Below are 19,214 nucleotides of genomic sequence, written 5' to 3' on the forward strand. Positions count from 1 at the left end.
GAGATTTTTAGAGTGCTTCCTTCTGGAGATGCTGATTTCATTTTGCAGTAGGACTTAGCACCTGCCCACCATCCAAAACCAATTCTAACATTTTGCTGACCGTGATATTACTATGCTTGATTGGCCGGCCAACTCACCTGACCTGAACCCCATAGAGAATCTATGGGGTATTGTCAAGAGGAAGATAAGTAATATCCGACCAAACAATACAGACAAGCTGAAGGCCACTATCAAAGTAACCTGGGCTTCAAGAACGCCTCAGCAATGCCACAGGCTGATCGCCTCCATGTCACGCCGCATTGAAGCAGTAATTCATGCAAAAGGAGCCTAAACCAAGTACTGAGTGCATCATTAAACCTACTTTGGAGATCTTGAACATTTCTATTTTGTTGTTTTGATTGATCTTTGAGAAAATATTCTTAGTTTTTGAGATAGGCCTACTGAAGTTTTAATTTTTAAAAAAAGATTTTTTTTTAGATGCACCTGCATATTATATAAATTATATTATAATGTAATGATAATATAATGGCCAAAACCACATCAGGGTTATTTATTTCTAATAAATTGGAACACATTAAGAGAAGCATACCTGCATATTCAACTGCCTATGCGCTGGTTTATGTTATAACAGGACTTCACTAAACAACGTTTCCTATGGCTTTGTAACAAAGTTCGGGGGTAGGAAGGAAGGAGGAAGTCGGAGTCGGCGTGACTGAGGCTCGGGTAATTTATTCAATACTTTCAAAAAGAAAACACTCTTGCTTTCTGGCACTTCCAATAAACATAAGTTCACAGCACTTTGGTGGTTCTCTGCAACGCAGCCACAGTTGTCTTCCCGAGTTCTCAGTCTGTCTCTCTCCGCCACTTTCTGCCTCTCTGTGGCTTTTACACTCTCTCCACGCCAATCACTGAAAACGAGAACCAGGTGAATGTCATCTTGCACTTGACCCACTTACTCACCGCTCGTCTCCAACCTCTCTCTCCAGCTGCAGACTCCGCTAACCACGCCCCCCTTACCACAGGCTTTTAGTCTAAAAGTGTGTACACCTGGAGAAATATTTATTTATTCAAATGTTTTCTATATTGTCATTTATATTAATTTTCCAATAATGATATAGCCCAGTGAGAATAAATGGCTTTAACCAGTGTGAGAAAGGCTCATTAGTAATGGACAATGACTTACTATGTGGATGCACAAGAGTGCTCTCTTCCCGATCGCGGGGACTTTTATTTTGGCGGAATGCAGCGCATTCGGTGGAGTGCGTCACAGCGCTGCGCCTAATTGGCATTAGCCGTTACCTGTCTCCAGTGATAACTTGTGAGATTGAAATCAGAGTTAGATTTTATTATTAATGGATATTCAGCAGTTAGAAGAGATAGAGAGAATGGTAGAGGGGGAGGATTAGTAACTTTCATACAAAATGGTTTAAGCTATGAAATTATAAATGTAAACTAGATAAAAAAGTTCGTCAAGACAAACTTTAGGTTGGCTTGAGAAAGCCTAGCCTTAAAGTTTAAAAGTTTAAAAGCAGTTGTAAAAGCTTGAAGTTTGAAAATGTAGATGGATGGATTACATAGATATTGTTGCTTGCATGTTTTTAGCATGATTAGCAAGTCACTAGCAAGATACTAGCATGTCACTAGCATGATTAGCATGTTGCTAGCATGATAAACAAGTGACTAACATGTTGTTAGCATGACTAGCAAGTGACTAGCATGTTGCTAGCATGTTTCTAGCATGATTAGCAAGTGACTAGCAGGTTACTAGCATGATTAGCATGTTGCTAGCATGATTTGCAAGCTTCTAGCATATTGTTAGTATGTTTCTAGCATGATTAGCATGTCGCTAGGATAGATAGATAGATCGATTAATTAGAAATAAGCATGTTATATGCATATGCAGGTTGGTAGCATGATTAACAAGTGACTAGTATGTTGCTAGCATGTTTTTAGCATGATTAACAAGTGACTAGCATGTTGTTAGCATGACTAGCAAGTGACTAGCATGTCGCTGGCATGTTTCTAGCATGATTAGCAAGTCACTAGCATGTTTCTAGCATGATTAGCAAGTCACTAGCATGTTGCTAGCATGTTTCTAGCATGATTGGCAAGTTACTAGCATGTCACTAGCATGTTTCTAGCATGATTAGCAAGTTACTAGCATGTCACTAGCATGTTTCTAGCATGATTAGCAAGTGACTAGCAGGTTGCTAGCATGATTAGCATGTTGCTAGCATGATTTGCAAGCTTCTAGCATATTGTTAGTATGTTTCTAGGATGATTAGCATGTCGCTAGGATAGATAGATAGATAGATAGATAGATAGATAGATAGATAGATAGATAGATAGATTAATTAGAAATAAGCATGTTATATGCATATGCAGGTTGGTAGCATGATTAGCAAGTGACTAGCATGTTGCTAGCATGTTTTTAGCATGATTAGCAAGTCACTAGCATGTTTCTAGCATGATTAGCAAGTCACTAGCATGTTGCTAGCATGTTTCTAGCATGATTAGCAAGTCACTAGCATGTTTCTAGCATGATTAGCAAGTCACTAGCATGTTGCTAGCATGTTTCTAGCATGATTAGCAAGTTACTAGCATGTTGCTAGCATGTTTCTAGCATGATTAGCATGTTGCTAGCATGATTTGCAAGCTTCTAGCATATTGTTAGTATGTTTCTAGCATGATTAGCATGTCGCTAGGATAGATAGATAGATAGATAGATAGATAGATATATATATTAATTAGAAATAAGCATGTTATATGCATATGCAGGTTGGTAGCATGATTAGCAAGTGACTAGCATGTTGCTACCATGTTTTAGCATGATTAACAAGTGACTAGCATGTTGTTAGCATGACTAGCAAGTGACTAGCATGTCGCTGGCATGTTTCTAGCATGATTAGCAAGTCACTAGCATGTTTCTAGCATGATTAGCAAGTCACTAGCATGTTGCTAGCATGTTTCTAGCATGATTGGCAAGTTACTAGCATGTCACTAGCATGTTTCTAGCATGATTAGCAAGTTACTAGCATGTCACTAGCATGTTTCTAGCATGATTAGCAAGTGACTAGCAGGTTGCTAGCATGATTAGCATGTTGCTAGCATGATTTGCAAGCTTCTAGCATATTGTTAGTATGTTTCTAGGATGATTAGCATGTCGCTAGGATAGATAGATAGATAGATAGATAGATAGATAGATAGATAGATAGATAGATAGATAGATAGATAGATTAATTAGAAATAAGCATGTTATATGCATATGCAGGTTGGTAGCATGATTAGCAAGTGACTAGCATGTTGCTAGCATGTTTTTAGCATGATTAGCAAGTCACTAGCATGTTTCTAGCATGATTAGCAAGTCACTAGCATGTTGCTAGCATGTTTCTAGCATGATTAGCAAGTCACTAGCATGTTTCTAGCATGATTAGCAAGTCACTAGCATGTTGCTAGCATGTTTCTAGCATGATTAACAAGTTACTAGCATGTTGCTAGCATGTTTCTAGCATGATTAGCATGTTGCTAGCATGATTTGCAAGCTTCTAGCATATTGTTAGTATGTTTCTAGCATGATTAGCATGTCGCTAGGATAGATAGATAGATAGATAGATATATATATTAATTAGAAATAAGCATGTTATATGCATATGCAGGTTGGTAGCATGATTAGCAAGTGACTAGCATGTTGCTACCATGTTTTAGCATGATTAACAAGTGACTAGCATGTTGTTAGCATGACTAGCAAGTGACTAGCATGTCGCTAGCATGTTTCTAGCATGATTAGCAAGTCACTAGCATGTTTCTAGCATGATTAGCAAGTCACTAGCATGTCGCTAGCATGTTTCTAGCATGATTAGCAAGTTACTAGCATGTCACTAGCATGTTTCTAGCATGATTAGCAAGTGACTAGCAGGTTGCTAGCATGATTAGCATGTTGCTAGCATGATTTGCAAGCTTCTAACATATTGTTAGTATGTTTCTAGCATGATTAGCATGTCGCTAGGATAGATAGATTAATTAGAAATATTAGATGAGTTTGAATGGATTAGAAATAGTACATAGAAGGGAAGTCTGATTGAGTCTAATGGGCTTCAGTTTGTTTACGTTTGAATTTTGACAGTTGGAGTTTGAATATGAATGAGTTTGAATCGATTAGAAATAGTACATAGAAGGGAAGTCTGATTGAGTCTAATGAGCTTCAGTTTGTTTACGTTTGAATTTTGACAGTTGGAGTTTGAATATGAATGAGTTTGAATCGATTAGAAATAGTACATAGAAGGGAAGTCTGATTGAGTCTAATGGGCTTCAGTTTGAATTTTGACAGTTGGAGTTTGAATAGTCTTGGCTCATCTGAACATTCCATGAATGTAAGTCTATGGGATTTTTATGATTTTTAATATTCATTTTTATGAAAACTATAAGTCGGATCAGTTAGAAAAGATATAGCACACTAAGTGAGACCAGTCTGAAGAGCTGGGCTGAGTTTGGTGGTTCTAGCTTGAAAGCTCTAGGAGGAGATGCGTTCAGAAATTCGGCTAAGAAGAATAATAATAAGCTTAAGTAGAAGATCAGTAGGTTGGCTTTCTCAAGCCAACCTAATGATAAGAATGAATCAATAACGTTAAGGATATGGACTAGTAAAGGTTCAATAGATGTAACGTTAATAAATTATTATATTCCTTGTGGGAAAATAGAGGGTAGTATTTTGGAAAATATTGTGGGAACTCCACTCAGTGAGGTAATATGGTGTGGGGATTTTAATGCACACAATACGTTATGGGGAAGCAACAGTACAGATGCAAATGGTTTAGTTTTAGAAGAATATATTGATGACAAATGGTTGGTATGTCTTAACAATGGTGAGGGAACACGGTTTAATAGTATAAATAATACTGAATCAGTACTTGATTTAACTTTTGTGTCCAGTGCAATAGCAGGTATTAGTACATGGAATGTAGATAAGGAAACTACAATAGGTAGTGATCATTTCCCTATTCTAATTAAAGTTGGATCAGGGACGTATCAGGAAAGGATTAAAAATATTCCAAGGTGGAAAATGGAGAATGCGAATTGGGAACATTTTCAGGTCATTTGTGCAGTAAAATGTCTAAAACTTAATGAGATTAAAGAAATAGAAATAAATGAGTTTAATAATGCATTAGTAAATGAAATAATATTGTCAGCTGAGGAAACAATACCTAAGAGTAAAGGAAATAGGAAATGTAAGAATGTACCATGGTGGAATGATGAGTGCAGTAAAGCAAGAAACAAAGCTTTTAAATATGTTAAGAAATATCATTCTCAGGATGCTTTGATAGAGTATAAAAGAAAGCAGGCAGTAGTAAGGAAAACAATTAAGACACAAAAACGCAACTTTTGGAGGAAATTCTGTAATAGTATAGGAAGGGATGTAAAGTTATCTGATATATGGGGAATGATAAGGAGGATGGGAGGAGTTAGAAGGAATTATGAATTACCTGTATTAAAAAGTGGTGATAAAGTGGCAGTTAATAATTTAGAAAAGGCTGAAGTTTTAGCTCAAACATTTAGGAAAGTGCATAGTTCTGAGAACCTCACTAAGGAAGCACAAGTGAACAGAAGGAAAGTGTTAGAAAGTTTCCCAGATGTTTTAGAAAAGAAAGGACATTCAGGAAATCCATTAGACGTACCTTTAAAGATGTTTGAGTTGAAAAAAGCAGTCCTTAATGCAAAACAAACTACTCCAGGAAAAGACATGGTATGTTACAAAATGGTAGCAAATATGACAGATGAGACACTAGAAATAGTACTAAAATGTTTTAATAAAATTTGGGAAATTGGTCAGCTTCCATCAGTGTGGAAACATGCAATTATAGTACCGATTTTAAAGCCAGGGAAACATCCGTCTAGTTATAGACCAATTGCTTTAACATCGCAGTTGTGTAAAATAATGGAAAGAATAATTACAGATAGAATGACCCATTATTTAGAAAGCAATTACCTTTGCCATCCATCAGAGTGGGTTTCGTAAGGGCAGAAGTACAATGGATTTATTATTATGTTTAGAATCAGATATTAGGAAAGCACAGACTAATAGGGAGGTGGTAATAGCAGTATTTTTTGATGTTGAGAAAGCATATGATATGCTTTGGAAAGAAGGGTTATTAATTAAATTACAACGATTTTCTTTTTTCATTTTACACTATTGACACACTATTTCCTTTTTTTTGGGATATTGTGCAGTTGCTTTGACACAATTTACATTGTTAAAAGCGCTATATAAATAAAGGTGACTTGACTTGACTTGTTTTAAGTGGTGTGCGTCCAGAGAGAAAGTGAGTTTTTGTAGATTTCATCATTATTCGAACTGAGTTGATTTCTGTTTACTGAATAGAGAAGTTAAAAGAGTGATGCATACAAAGTGGATGCTAATGTGAAGTATAGCAGTATTTGAGACCACATCCAATGTAAAGTGACATTGCATATGTTTATATCAATAAACAGTTGAACTCATTCTCTTCTCCGCTCTGGTGTTCTAACCGGCACACCCGAACCAACTCCACCTCCTTCGCTCCGACTAGCACCTTACAGTCCTTAGCCCTTCAACTACAACCAGATTCGCTGCAGATCCATCTGTCATCAGTGACTCAAGAAAATTCACGCTTTTGGATGACGGACCTCTGATAAACTCATTCAGTAAATTGTACTAAAGCGTTCTGTTCCCATACAGGGTTGCGAAGTCTGCAGTATTCTAGCTAAATTGGGCTACTTTGAAACTGTATTGCAAAAGTTATATTTGGCTGAAATTATTCCATTTAAATATTTTATATTCTACCAATGATAAACCTGATGTAGACATGTCATTCTAAAATCCAAATGATTTTATTTTAGTAATATGATTTTATAAAAAAAAAAAAATAGCTTAATATGATTTAAAAATAGGATATGACTATTGATGAAAGCATGGATGATTCTGGCATATGCAACATAAGATCCATATGTAGCTCTCAGATACCCCTTTTCCACCAAGGCAGTTCCAGTGCTGGTTCGGAGCCAGAGCCTAGTTTCAAACCGGTTCTTTGTTTTTCGACATCCAAAGCACCAGCTCTGAACCAGGAAAAGCGGTTCGTAAGTAGCACCACAACATTGCTGGGCTAGAAGAAAGAACCGCTTGCGTCAGGGGCTGGGGGCGGGCTTACCGTGACCAACAAGACGAACAGAAACTTGGACCGCCATATTTGAAATAGCAGCTAAACGCTAACACGTTTGATTCGCCGTGTTTGGATGCCGATGTAGGTTCGCAAAGCCATGAACATCAATAGCAACGCAACGTCCGCCATTGCTGATAGTTTGTTTAGGCTTGTCCGGGATGGATCGGCGCTGCGCGGACCGGTCGGTGCGAGGCATATCAGGGTGCTGCTGGAGCGACTGGAAAGCAGACGGCTCTTTATGCTTTTGGATTGCTCTCGCGGTGCTTTAGTGTGTTGTGTGCCGATTGATGGATCTGCGTGGCGCTGATGCTTTGTACAGATGCCTGTTGTGACGCGCTAGTGATCCGAAACATGAAACGTATTCAGTGACGTAATACCTGGCTCTGTATTGGCTCTCTAGCTTGTGGAAAAGCAACCGGTTCTTAAAGGGCTCGCCAGTCGAACCAACTAAGAACCGGCAATAGCACTGGCTCTGAACTAGCACCTGGAACTGCTTTGGTGGAAAAGGGGTAAGATATAACCAAAATTACTTAAAGAAACTTTCTTTCTTTCTTTCTTTGCCATACTGTGCTTCACTACATATTAATGTAAAAACATGATAATTGTCCTAAAGTTGCAATACTGTTTAGCAAACATAAAACTGAGAGGTGTGCTGTTGAATGTTCCCATATGTCTTTTGTTCTCCTTTGGCTCCTCCCACTCACTCACTCACTCACTCACCCTGCACACCTGCTTCACAACTGACCCTGTGTCACAGTGTGCATAGTATCGATCTTAAATACTAAATAATATGTGAGATTAGAATAATGCTGCGTTCGATTTACCTCAGAAGTTGGATGTCACAGCTGGGAATGAACTGTGGACCATGTTCCAGAACACAAGAACACAGCACTCCCCTCCCTCCACACGCAACTCTCACAGAACAGGAGACAAAGAGTCGAGCCAAAATGCTTTTACATTTCTTAAAAATAACATTTTCTGAACATTAAACATCGACTCTCAGTCTTTATTTCTTTCTGTCACAGAGGGAGTTTTGGTTCCTTGCCGCTGTCGCCTCTGGTTTGCTCAGTTGGGGACACTTAATTTCTGGTGATTATCGTCAATTTGATTTCTCAGATACTATTTAAACTAAACTGAGCTAGACAATGACATCTCTGAATTCAATAATGAAATGCCTTAACTGAAAATTGAGGGTTTAATCTTATTTTTATACATTACTTTATACATTACATTTCGATGAAAAAGCTCTGCTCTTGTTTGTCTTTTAGAGGAAAGAGGGACAGCCATCAGCTCCCCGCGGTTCAGGACCCGCCGTTGCTGAGGCACGGAGGAGAATGAGCTCGTGGGGATCGCAGGTGGACATGGCCGATGAGCTGGGAAAGGGTCTCTCCCTGTTGGTCACGGACAAGAGTGAGCTGCTGCATCAGATGATGTAAGAGAAATAGCCCCTTAAACTGGACCTATGATGTCTTGGATATTTTCTGTCTCATAGAACTACCTGCTGGACATCCAGACCCCAGTGCTAATCGGGGTTCACCTCTGGCCTATACCTATGAGCCCGAGTCATGCGCGGGAGCCATGGTTGGTGATTACGATCCATTTCCTAAAACTACTCTATTGATAGTTTGTGTATTCACTACTTGCTTTTCTCTGCAGCGATACTTGGACCTGTTTCTGTTTTTCTGACTTCTTTCAGGTTTGACTTCCCCTGCTTAGTCAGAAACTTCCGTTGTTGAAGGATTATGGCTGTGCTCCCCTCACTGCGGGAGGGTCTCTTTGAGCTCGCCGGCCCTGGGCAGACTGTGTGAGTCCTCGTCTCTACCTGAGAGCTAGGTACTTTGCCACTGGCTAGTGATCACTTCGGTCGCGCTGGGTTCCTTTTCTCTCCTCGCTAGGGGTTGAACCCTCCAGTCTTTGAGCTCCATTGCAGAGACATCAGGTAGTTGGGCCGCTCACTGCCTCCCTGATGACCTTCCTCTATTTGGGTCAAACCTGGCAGTGCTCCCCTCACCCTAGAGGGTCACCTATGAGAACACCGTTCTCAGATTGAGCATCTGAGTTATTGTATTTTTATTGTAAATCATCTTGTATTTCTGAAGTTGGGCCTTCGCTTTTTGAGCTCCGGGTAGCAGTCGCATTAGGTTGCTGGGCCATCTTCTGCCTCCCTGGTGGGTTGCTTGCTGAATGAGCTAAGCTTTGCTCCCCTCACCATGAAGGGTTTCTTGTGAGCACACCTCTCCCTTCTGGGCATCTGTGAGCAGATGCTCTGGAGTCTGTTCTGTTACTGCTATGGTTGAGCTGGCGATACTCCCCTCACATGGAGGTTTCTTTCTATGAGTTACACCTTTCAATCTACATGCACTCTGAGCACACGGTCTCTGAATTTTGTGCCACTCCCTGAGTGTGCCACAGTCACGTAAGGTTCCTAGGCTTGTCTAATGACAGCTTTGGTTACCCCTTAAAGTAAAGGTACTTTAAATCCATGCTATGGTAAGTGTACAGGCTGGGCTTCTGTTCGCTTTCTAAAAATCCATGCTGTGGTAAGTGTGCATGCTAAGCATTCTGCGCACTTTCTAAAAACCTGTATGGTAAGGGTTATGCGCTGTCAGCTTCGTTCCCTTTCTCTGAGTTGGTTTAGGCCCCAGTTTTCACCTTGGGCGCAACTTATGTTTCCCTGTTGATACATTCTGAGCTGGGTGTTGCTGCCACGGATAGCAGTCAGTTCTTTGAGTAAGCACACTCAGATCTGGCGTTAGCCCCCTCGGTGACAGGCCAGGTTCTGGTTGGTTTTTAGAAACTTGGTCATGTCCCCTTGAAGGAGTCTCTTTTCTCATTCCAAGCCTTTGAGCTCTGCCCTAGGCTCGGGCTTCCTGGCCCAGCCCTTAACAGGTAAGTTGTTTTGGGAATGCAACTAACAAATTTTGATTCAATAAACATGGTATCCCTCCAAAACTGACAAAATATCTTTCACAAACATCTGCATGTCTGTCCCTTTATAAGTGTTTAGTGTACAGTATATAATAAGTTGTATTTGTAGGGGTTATTATTGGACAATTATTAACCCCACCCTGGACCTCACTAATTTTCAAACCCTGTCTATGGCCATGGTCAAGATGGTCGAGAGTTCAGACCTCTCGAAGTGGAACAGATACCTGAGATTAAAGGCAGATTTCAGCTCTGTTGTTTTTATATGAAAATGGTAGTGGTGTCAAAATTTATGTGTTAACGCAGGCAATTAATTTTTTCAGTTTAATACGTTAAAAATATTTAACAACCCTGTCCAAGGCCAACGCCGGACCGAACACCAACGGCTCCCAGTTCTTCATCTGCACTGCTGATACTGCTTGGCTTGATGGCAAACACGTTGTGTTCGGGAAAGTGGTAGATGGACTAAACGTGGTGGACGCCATGGAGGCTAAAGGAAGCAGCGGCGGCAAGTGCTCTGCCAAGATCATGATTGCAGATTGTGGCCAACTTTAATTGTTTCTTACTCCCCTTTCCCATTCAAACCATGCACATTCCTTACTATATAGATTCCTTACTATATAGATTGTGCTATAATTACCCCTGCAATTAACGCAGGGGCGGAGCTAGGTATGGCCACCCCACTCACAACTGCTGCTTGTCACTTTTTCTCTTGACAAGAAGTGCATTTATTCAGTCGCAGAACGTCTTTATGACCACATCAAACGGGAGACATTTCAGATGCGCGCTCCACTTCACTTCAGCGTATAATCTCTGTTTATACTGTAATGTTGAATGGATATAGTCAATAGGTAAATATTGGAGGAGGGGGCAATTTTATAGAGAAATCAGTATTAGTATCAGTGATACTGGCCTTCAGTCATAAAAAAAGATGCCATTAAACAAATATTAAAAAATATACTGTCTTTAGGTTGTTTGCACATTCATTTGAAGATTGCAATACAAAAGTATATTTAAAAACTTTAATGTTAGGTGGGATTAATCGCGATTAATTTCAGAAAAATTTAGTAAAAATTTAGCAATTAGTAAAAAAAATTTTAGCGATTAGTAAAAAAAATTTTTTATCGATTGACAGCTCTAGAAAATATATAAACGACACCCAGGTGCTTGCTATTTAATTCCACATGAAAGGTGTATTTATCATCCAATTTTACTTTACTACAAACATTTTAGATTTTTTTTTAGAAGTATAATATCAATCGCATATCTCTCACAGAGACACTGCCATAGTGTTTGTTAATATTCATGCATAATTAAACACAATCACATGATATCAGATATAAAAATAAAAATTTTAGAAGAGAATGCAGCATCATGCGGTTGTTTGAAACGATGAGAATTAAGCTGTGTCATCAGCAAATCGTTTTCCTTTGTGCTTTTGGTCATCGCAGCTGGGGGAAAGCTACTGCGCTCGACTATGGCAAGAGATTTTTGCCATATGTTGGCATGACATCAGAGCAAGGCGGACTGCCCTCAGACACATTTCTAACCAGTATGCATCTTGCAGGGATCACCGTTGATGGGTTCTGCGCAGATTTTGCTCATCTCAAATGAGCCTAATGAAAATCAGGTTGACGTCGGTGTTTGATGTTGACTTAACATTGGATTTTGGTTACACAACCAAAAACTAACAAATGAGATGGAGGACCACCAGAGCAGAGCTGCGTGAAGTTTTGTGCCAGGAGTGGCAAAAAAATCACCTAACAGCAATGTGGAGGAGAGCATGCCAAGACATATGAAAGCTGTGCTTGAAAATCAGGGTTACTCCACCAAATATTGATTTCTGAACTTATCCTAAATTTAAACATTCAAATTGGGTTGTTTGAAATGAATATGAAATTGTTTTCTTTGCATTATTTGAGGTCTGAAAACACTGTATCTTTTTTGTTATTTTGACCAGTTGCCATTTTCTGCAAATAAATGCCCTAATTGACAATGTTTATTTGGAATTTCTGAGATAATGTTGTCAGTAATTTATAGAATAAAACAAATTACTCAAACACATACCTATAAATAGGAAAAACAGAGAAACTGATAATCTTGCAGTGGTCCCTTTTTTTTTTACAGAGCTGTATATATTCTATATACTGTACTATACTATATTCTTGAACAGAATTACATTTAAAAAATGACTAAAGTCTTCCAACTGTCAAATAGTTTGACCAATAAATAAGTAGGGTTGTGTGTGTGTGTGTGTGTGTGCGCATGTGTGGTGAGGCATCTCAAAGAAAAGCTCTATTTGATCTCATTAATGTTCATTTGATACCATGCTGTTTAGCATCACATTCAGGTACAAAAGTCATGACAATGATCTCAATTATGTCCAAAAAAAAAAAAAATGTTGACTGTGAAACGTCAAAGAAATGTTACATGGCAAAAATCACTGATCATTTTCCCAAACATTTTATCTGGCTTATAATACACTATAATACATTTTTACACAGTAAGTGTAGATAAACAGAAAAAGAAAACCATGCAAACTTGATAGTGACCATAAATATGTATAATACAGAAAAAGAATACTAATGTGCTTTTGTTGTGCTAAAACTGAAACCATTTCACTCTTATCGAAACTTGATTAAAGCAAAAACACTAGTTTGATGTTATTGAAGTTATTGTATTACAGTACATTTCATTTGTAAAGTAGAAACAATAGTGGGGAAAAAACACATGTAAAAAATAGCAACAAAAACAATTTATGGATCACCCATCCAGTATAGACTAAAATTTGATTCTTTCAACCTTATAATACTAACAAGCCATTAAAAATGATCAGTGACTGGAAACAACCTGTATTTATACAATATCATCAATCCCATAATACCGTTCTTTAATCTAGCACCTTTGGATATAAAGTAAAACTTTAATTTGGATGAATATCAATGCCATCAAGCAGTAGTAACAGTAGTTTACAGCCCATTATCTCAGCAAATGATTCAAACTTCAAACAATTATTAAAGCAGTGATAACAGAAGTGCTTTTGAAATTCAAGTACACAACAAAATCCCGAGGAGAGGTAGAGAGCAACCACTCCGAGTCACTATGTGTCCTTGCGTGCCCGAGCAAATGAAGAAGAGGCACTTGCAAACAAAAAAGTGATTTGAATAAAAGGGCCCACTGTTGGGAAATCAAACCTCTGAGCTGTCGTTGCTATCGAGGCCTTGCGTCATCATGGGCTCTGTGCTGCTGGAGCCTTTCGGAGATGCAGTCATGTTCTTGTCCCGTCTAGATCGCACCACCAGAATAATGAGAATGACGAGGAAGATGGTGAAGAGAAGACCTACCAAGATTCCTATGATCAAGACTAGCCGGTCATCACTAGAGTCTTTTTGATTCAATTCTCTAGGAACGACACCCTCTGCCTGGGATTCTTCATGAAGGTTGGGATGTTTTTGAGTGCTGACGTCCAGCGCTATGTGTAAGATGTTTGTGCCGCGGTTATTTCCTGTGCCAATATCCTGAGCCAAATCTGGAACGCGGTTGGCTGACCTTTTGGAAATCGAGTGGCTGTGTGTCACAGAATGATAGTCAAGGCTTCTTTTCCCGATGCCTCGGTTAGAGTTGTCTCTGGACCGGACGGTGTAGATGGTGTGAATGTACCACTCCCTGCCTGCCGACACCTGGACAGTGTTACAGTGTTAGTATCACAACATTATCGCAATGTTTCTTAATTTGGTACCTCTTGTGTATGTTACCTGAAACAAAGCTGTAGAATCCAACCTAAAGCCGTCAGAGCCCGGCTGCCTCACTAGCGGCAACGCCTGAGGATCGTCTACAGCGAGGAAGGCATTGAAACTAATGCTTCCAAATGTTCTCGCCTGAGTTTCTGGCTGAGCTTTGTCCTGTAAAGCAGAATGAGTTAAAAATGACATATTATACTGCCTGAGTGCTGCGCAAAAACAAGATGTTCTCCATGCTAATGTAAAAATTAGACCTACTTGACAAGAAAAATATTTTACATTAAATGTATTTTATTTCTTTCAGTTACCTGCCAAACCAACAGTAAAAAAAAAAAAAAATTGTTTGTTGAAGTACTAAAATTACTTTAAAAAAACTAAATTAAAACCAAAATAAAAATGAATAAAAACCAAACAAGCATATACATAAAACTAATACAAATGACAAAAAAACATAACAAAAATGCTAAAACTTAAACCTAAAATTATAATCGGAATATATTTATAGAAAAACACTAATAATAAATTATAGATACTAAAATAACACTGAATCATCTAGATCGCAGCTATTATGTTTAATTTCATTGTATGTCTGCAAAAATTTCTTAAATGATTAATTGTAACTTTGTAACTGTCTGTATGTATTTCTTTGATGCTACTGCAGGTAAGTAGTTTTTTTAGTCTAAAAAACATACTTCAACTTAGACAGGGTTTCTGCAGGATTTTTAAGCTCAAATTTAAGACTTCTAAGACCTATTTTAAGACCTGCTCAATTAAAATTAATACCATATGAGCGGGGCGATGGCTATAATACCATATTAAACTAGAAAACGACTGTCAAAAGCATAATTTACAGATACAAGTTTTCACAAAAACAAAAAGTTTTATAAAATTATAAACTTTACATTTCAGCCTTTAAACTATTTTTAAGAAAATGGATCAGTCAAAGGTATTAATTATATTTTAGATTTAGATTATTTTATTTTAATTATATAGATTTTAACAATTATTATATAAATTAAATAACATGAATTAGGGGTGTGCGAAATTGGCAAAAAAATGATATCTTGACATTTTCTGGGATTTTATCGATAACAATAATTAGACAATATTTTGCTGACTGTGTTATTGTGCTGGTATCTTAAAGACTACCGTGGACAGCTGACTCCTGAGTTTTTTTTTTTATATTCTTCATATTCTGTGTGGTCAGTTCACAGCAGTGATAGAAATTAATATTTTCCAATAAGTTTTATGGGCATTTTTACCTTTAAGCCATTTTTTTCTAAAAGTGTGAATCATCTTTTGAGTCAAATTCTTGCATTTGGGCTGTTAGCAAGCAAATTAAATCAGTATCAACAAAATTTATCTTTGCAATGCATCTTAAGTGGCATTTAGATGTATTTACACCTGTATTTAAGTCAAGTCAAGTCAAGTCACCTTTATTTATATAGTGCTTTTAACAATGTAAATTGTGTCAAAGCAACTGCACAATATCAAAATCAAAATCCTCTGGCCAACAAACCAGCAGTTCAATTTAACATTGTTTAATGCAGCTCAGAGGGACATAGAATGCTAACCTGCAGTTGCAAATGCATAAATAATGTTTTGATATTTCAAACATAAAACACTGAAAACTGATGTTTGACATTATTGAAAAAAAATGAAGATGCTTTAAATGTGAAATTAAAATAAATGTTAATAAGCGAGTCATTGCAATTGAACCGAATCATTTAAATGGTTGATTCATTCAGGAACGAATCACCACCATGTTGCTCAGAGATGCAAAACAGCCCTGTGGCTTTGTTTGGAATTAATTTTGTTGGACAATTTTGTTAAAATCAAAATCACATTTGTAATCTTGCTGACTTTTGGAGAAAAGAATGCACTCTTCTTGTGATATTAACTATATGAAATGATATACCGTGAATATAGCTACATATTCTGCCCCCATATCTTAAATTATGTGATCATTCTAAATGCATTTTAATAGATTGATTCATGCAGTGAAAGAAGGCACTCATACACGCATTAGTTTAACCTATGGTAACTGATTCATTCTCTGCCAGCAGATGTCGCGTTTGGCAGAAATATAATGGTTTTCCCGGTAAATGCAGTACACTTTGAACTTGCAGGGCTCATGTTTATTTCATGAAATCATAGCCTTTTGTAGTTTAATCGTCACATTCAGCCATATCGCAATTCTGGTCTTTCCATCTCCAAATTTAAGACCTCATCAAATCATACTTAAGACTTTCTTGTACAATTTAAGACTTTTTAAGGCCTTAAATTTGATACAACTAAATTTTAGACTTTTTAAGACCCAGAGGAAACCCTGTTTGAGATTGATTTATATTAATGAATATTTTTTGACAAGAATTTCACACTTTATAATTAAATATGCAAATACATTTTTTCCTAAATTCTTACATTTTCCTGGTGGCTTTGCGGTTTACAAAATTTGCCTTTTGCTTTTTTTTTTATTATTAAATCCATAATATTGGACATCACATTTAGATTGTCCAACTTTTTATGCAAGGTTTGGGCTTTATTAACTGTTCATACTTACAATGATCTTAAATCGGTACAATAGAGACGGTGAATCAGCTAGGCAGCCATACTCAAAGTTGTCAGGGTTGTATTTTGGAATGTATCCATCCGCCCCTGTGCACAGGAACACCTTCTCAATGTTACAGATGAACGAGTCTCCAAGATTCTGAACGGGATCCACCATTACACGGCCGTAGATGACATCTCCTAAAGAATGCAACAGCCATAAATTAACGACAGGTGTCATATTTCAAATACTCAAACAGAAATAGAGGGTTGTTCGTAGCATTTTACCCTCTGAGAAAGCCGTATCACTCTCCTGAGCAAAGCCCATGGAGCCGTCTGACAACCAGAGAGTCTTCTTTGAAAGCAGCAGCATTTGTGTGTTAAGACTGAACTCTGCAGACACTGGATCACTCACCTAAAGTCAACAACACAAACATTACATTTCATTAAGAAAATTGAGAATATGTTAGATTTGCTCATCTGCCTTAAAGCTAATACTTCATTTAAGTACTGGCTTTCGAAGGGATTGTGTTTTGCAAATTATAATTATTGCTAATATATACTGTATAATTTTAAGAATTTTCTTAGATTTTGAAATATAAACATTTTTGAAGGTAATATCTTTATTGATCAAAATAAAGTTGAACAATGTAGCAGTACAAATATAGTTAGACAACATAAAAGTAAAAAAAAAAAAACGATTAATTTAAAATAAATGCTGTTCTTTTGAACTTTTTATTCATCAAAAATACCTGACAAAAATATTTCCATGCTTTCCAAAACAATATTGAGCACCTCTTTTCAACATTGATGATAATAAAAATAAATGTTTCATTAGCACCAAATCATGATATTAGAATGATTTCTGAAGGATCATGTGACACTGAAGATTGGAGTAATAACTGCTGAAAATTCAGTTTTACTATCAGAAGAACAATTTACATTTTGAAAAATATTCATAGTTATTTTCAATATTCAATAGTTATTTTAAATTTTAATAATATTTACATTCTACTTCATAGTCATATTATATTTTTTTATAGTTTAATACTTCACAGTAGTACCGTATTAGTGTATTTTTAATCAAATAAATGCAGTCTTAAAAGACTTCTTTCAAAATCATTAAAAAAAATGACTCAGAAACTTTTGAACGCTCCTGTATATGTGCAGGAACTTGATCTTTTATATACTCCACTTAAATACTTTAATAGTTTAATATTCAGAAATTTTAACTGAAGAAGAATAATCTGAAGAAGAAGGTGATACCATTAAAGCAGTTGGTATTTGCAGTATTTAACTCTATGAATAAAACATTATGCTGTTCCTGGCAGTGGACTAGTTTGCAGCTCTGTGTAATGTTAAACTAAATTTTTCTTTTTAACAAGGTAACCAATCAAGCCAACTGACCTGTTCGTCCAAGACATTTCAGAGCTGTTTGTTTTGTTGATTATCACTGTAACGCAGGCTTTGTAAAGAGGTATGTAAGATATGCATCCTGTAAGCTGTAACTCACAATGCACTATACACACACACACACACACACACAGATAACCTCTGAGCTCGGCTATACAGCCTCTGCTGTGACCCATTTTATGAGGGCTTGTGATCCAATAATGACCTGTTGGAAGCGTATGTCCAGATCAAAGGTGATAGGCTCTCTGGGGTGGCACACGGGGCGGAATGTGTACTCAACACCGGGAGGAGCCGTACAGGGAACCAGTTTCACCGTGTACGTTCCTGAGTAATCCCTCACCTGCAGGAAAGTATTTCAACACTTACTGTATCAGAAGAGACTGTAAAGGTACACAATATTGACAAATCCAATCATGAACATATAGTAGAGCAGATTTGGCTTTGAACAAAGAAAAGTGGCACAATCAGACACCCTAAAGACTTACAGCAAAGTCAGAGATGAAGGTCCACTGCTGCATTGGCTGGTTGTATGTCGGCTCACTTCTCACCAAGCTAAGGTTAAAGATCAGCCCAGGATGGTCCGCACACATGACCATGGAAGTCATGGGGGAGGCTGTGTTGACACAAATGTTATTATTCTTTATGAATGCAAGACACTATCTCATCATAACTGGTTTCAGAAAATGTACTTAATACTAAAAATGGGCAAATATCCCACGGAAATGTGTCATCCCAAAAGCAAAATTAAAAATTAATTAAAAATGAAAAATGTTAAAACAATAACACTAATAATGTTTTAAGAAAAAAAAAGGTTTACAACTATTTTTTTTTAATACACTTTGAGCATAAATTAAATTCATGACATAGACTGTACGTATTATACGTTTAAATATGAATGTTTAAATGTAAACATTTTAATTTTAATTAAATCCAATTAATAAAAATGTCAAAAACAATTTCTGGTTCCATAAATAAGCTTAATTTTCTATATTCAAAATATATTTTCTATATTCAAAATATAATTTCTTGTTTATTTATTTCGATTTTTGAGTGAAATACGAGCAGTAAACTTCTTGACAGTGTTTGTGAGTTTCATCCAATTAGATAATGAAAATATGAGCTAAAAAGCAAATTAAAAATAATTATTAGAACCAGATGAAATCATTTATAGATGCTTGTAGTATATTTAATATGTTTAATAACACACCTGAATGTGCAGTGACAAACAGTCCCCGAAAACGTGCTTCTGTACGGAAGTTGACGACCAAACGGCCTTGCTCATTAATGCGCATGCTTGTAGGATAGAGGGCACCTAAAAATTACATTTGAATATATATTTAAATAGAAAGCAGCAAAAATACTTCATAATATGTTTTTTTTTTACTGTGTTTCT

At 37.0% G+C, this 19,214-nt stretch overlaps 1 protein-coding gene across 1 annotated transcript in view; it reads right to left on the reverse strand.

Annotated features, from left to right (window-relative positions):
- Nucleotides 1–12,419: 12,419 nt before the first annotated feature.
- Nucleotides 12,420–19,214, reverse strand: part of LOC306851653 (FRAS1-related extracellular matrix protein 2-like) — a 76,643-nt gene continuing 69,848 nt past the window's right edge. The window contains exons 18-24 of the mRNA XM_079388060.1: nucleotides 19,029–19,133; nucleotides 18,307–18,434; nucleotides 18,027–18,161; nucleotides 16,697–16,823; nucleotides 16,422–16,609; nucleotides 13,874–14,020; nucleotides 12,420–13,798 (exon numbers count right to left, since the gene is read on the reverse strand). Of these exons, the coding sequence (XP_079244186.1) occupies nucleotides 13,307–13,798; nucleotides 13,874–14,020; nucleotides 16,422–16,609; nucleotides 16,697–16,823; nucleotides 18,027–18,161; nucleotides 18,307–18,434; nucleotides 19,029–19,133 (1,322 nt within the window). The 3' untranslated portion in view covers nucleotides 12,420–13,306. The remainder of the gene's footprint in view (nucleotides 13,799–13,873; nucleotides 14,021–16,421; nucleotides 16,610–16,696; nucleotides 16,824–18,026; nucleotides 18,162–18,306; nucleotides 18,435–19,028; nucleotides 19,134–19,214) is intronic.

The sequence above is a fragment of the Barbus barbus genome (assembly GCF_936440315.1).
Source record: "Barbus barbus genome assembly, chromosome: 31".
Lineage (NCBI taxonomy): Eukaryota > Metazoa > Chordata > Actinopteri > Cypriniformes > Cyprinidae > Barbus > Barbus barbus.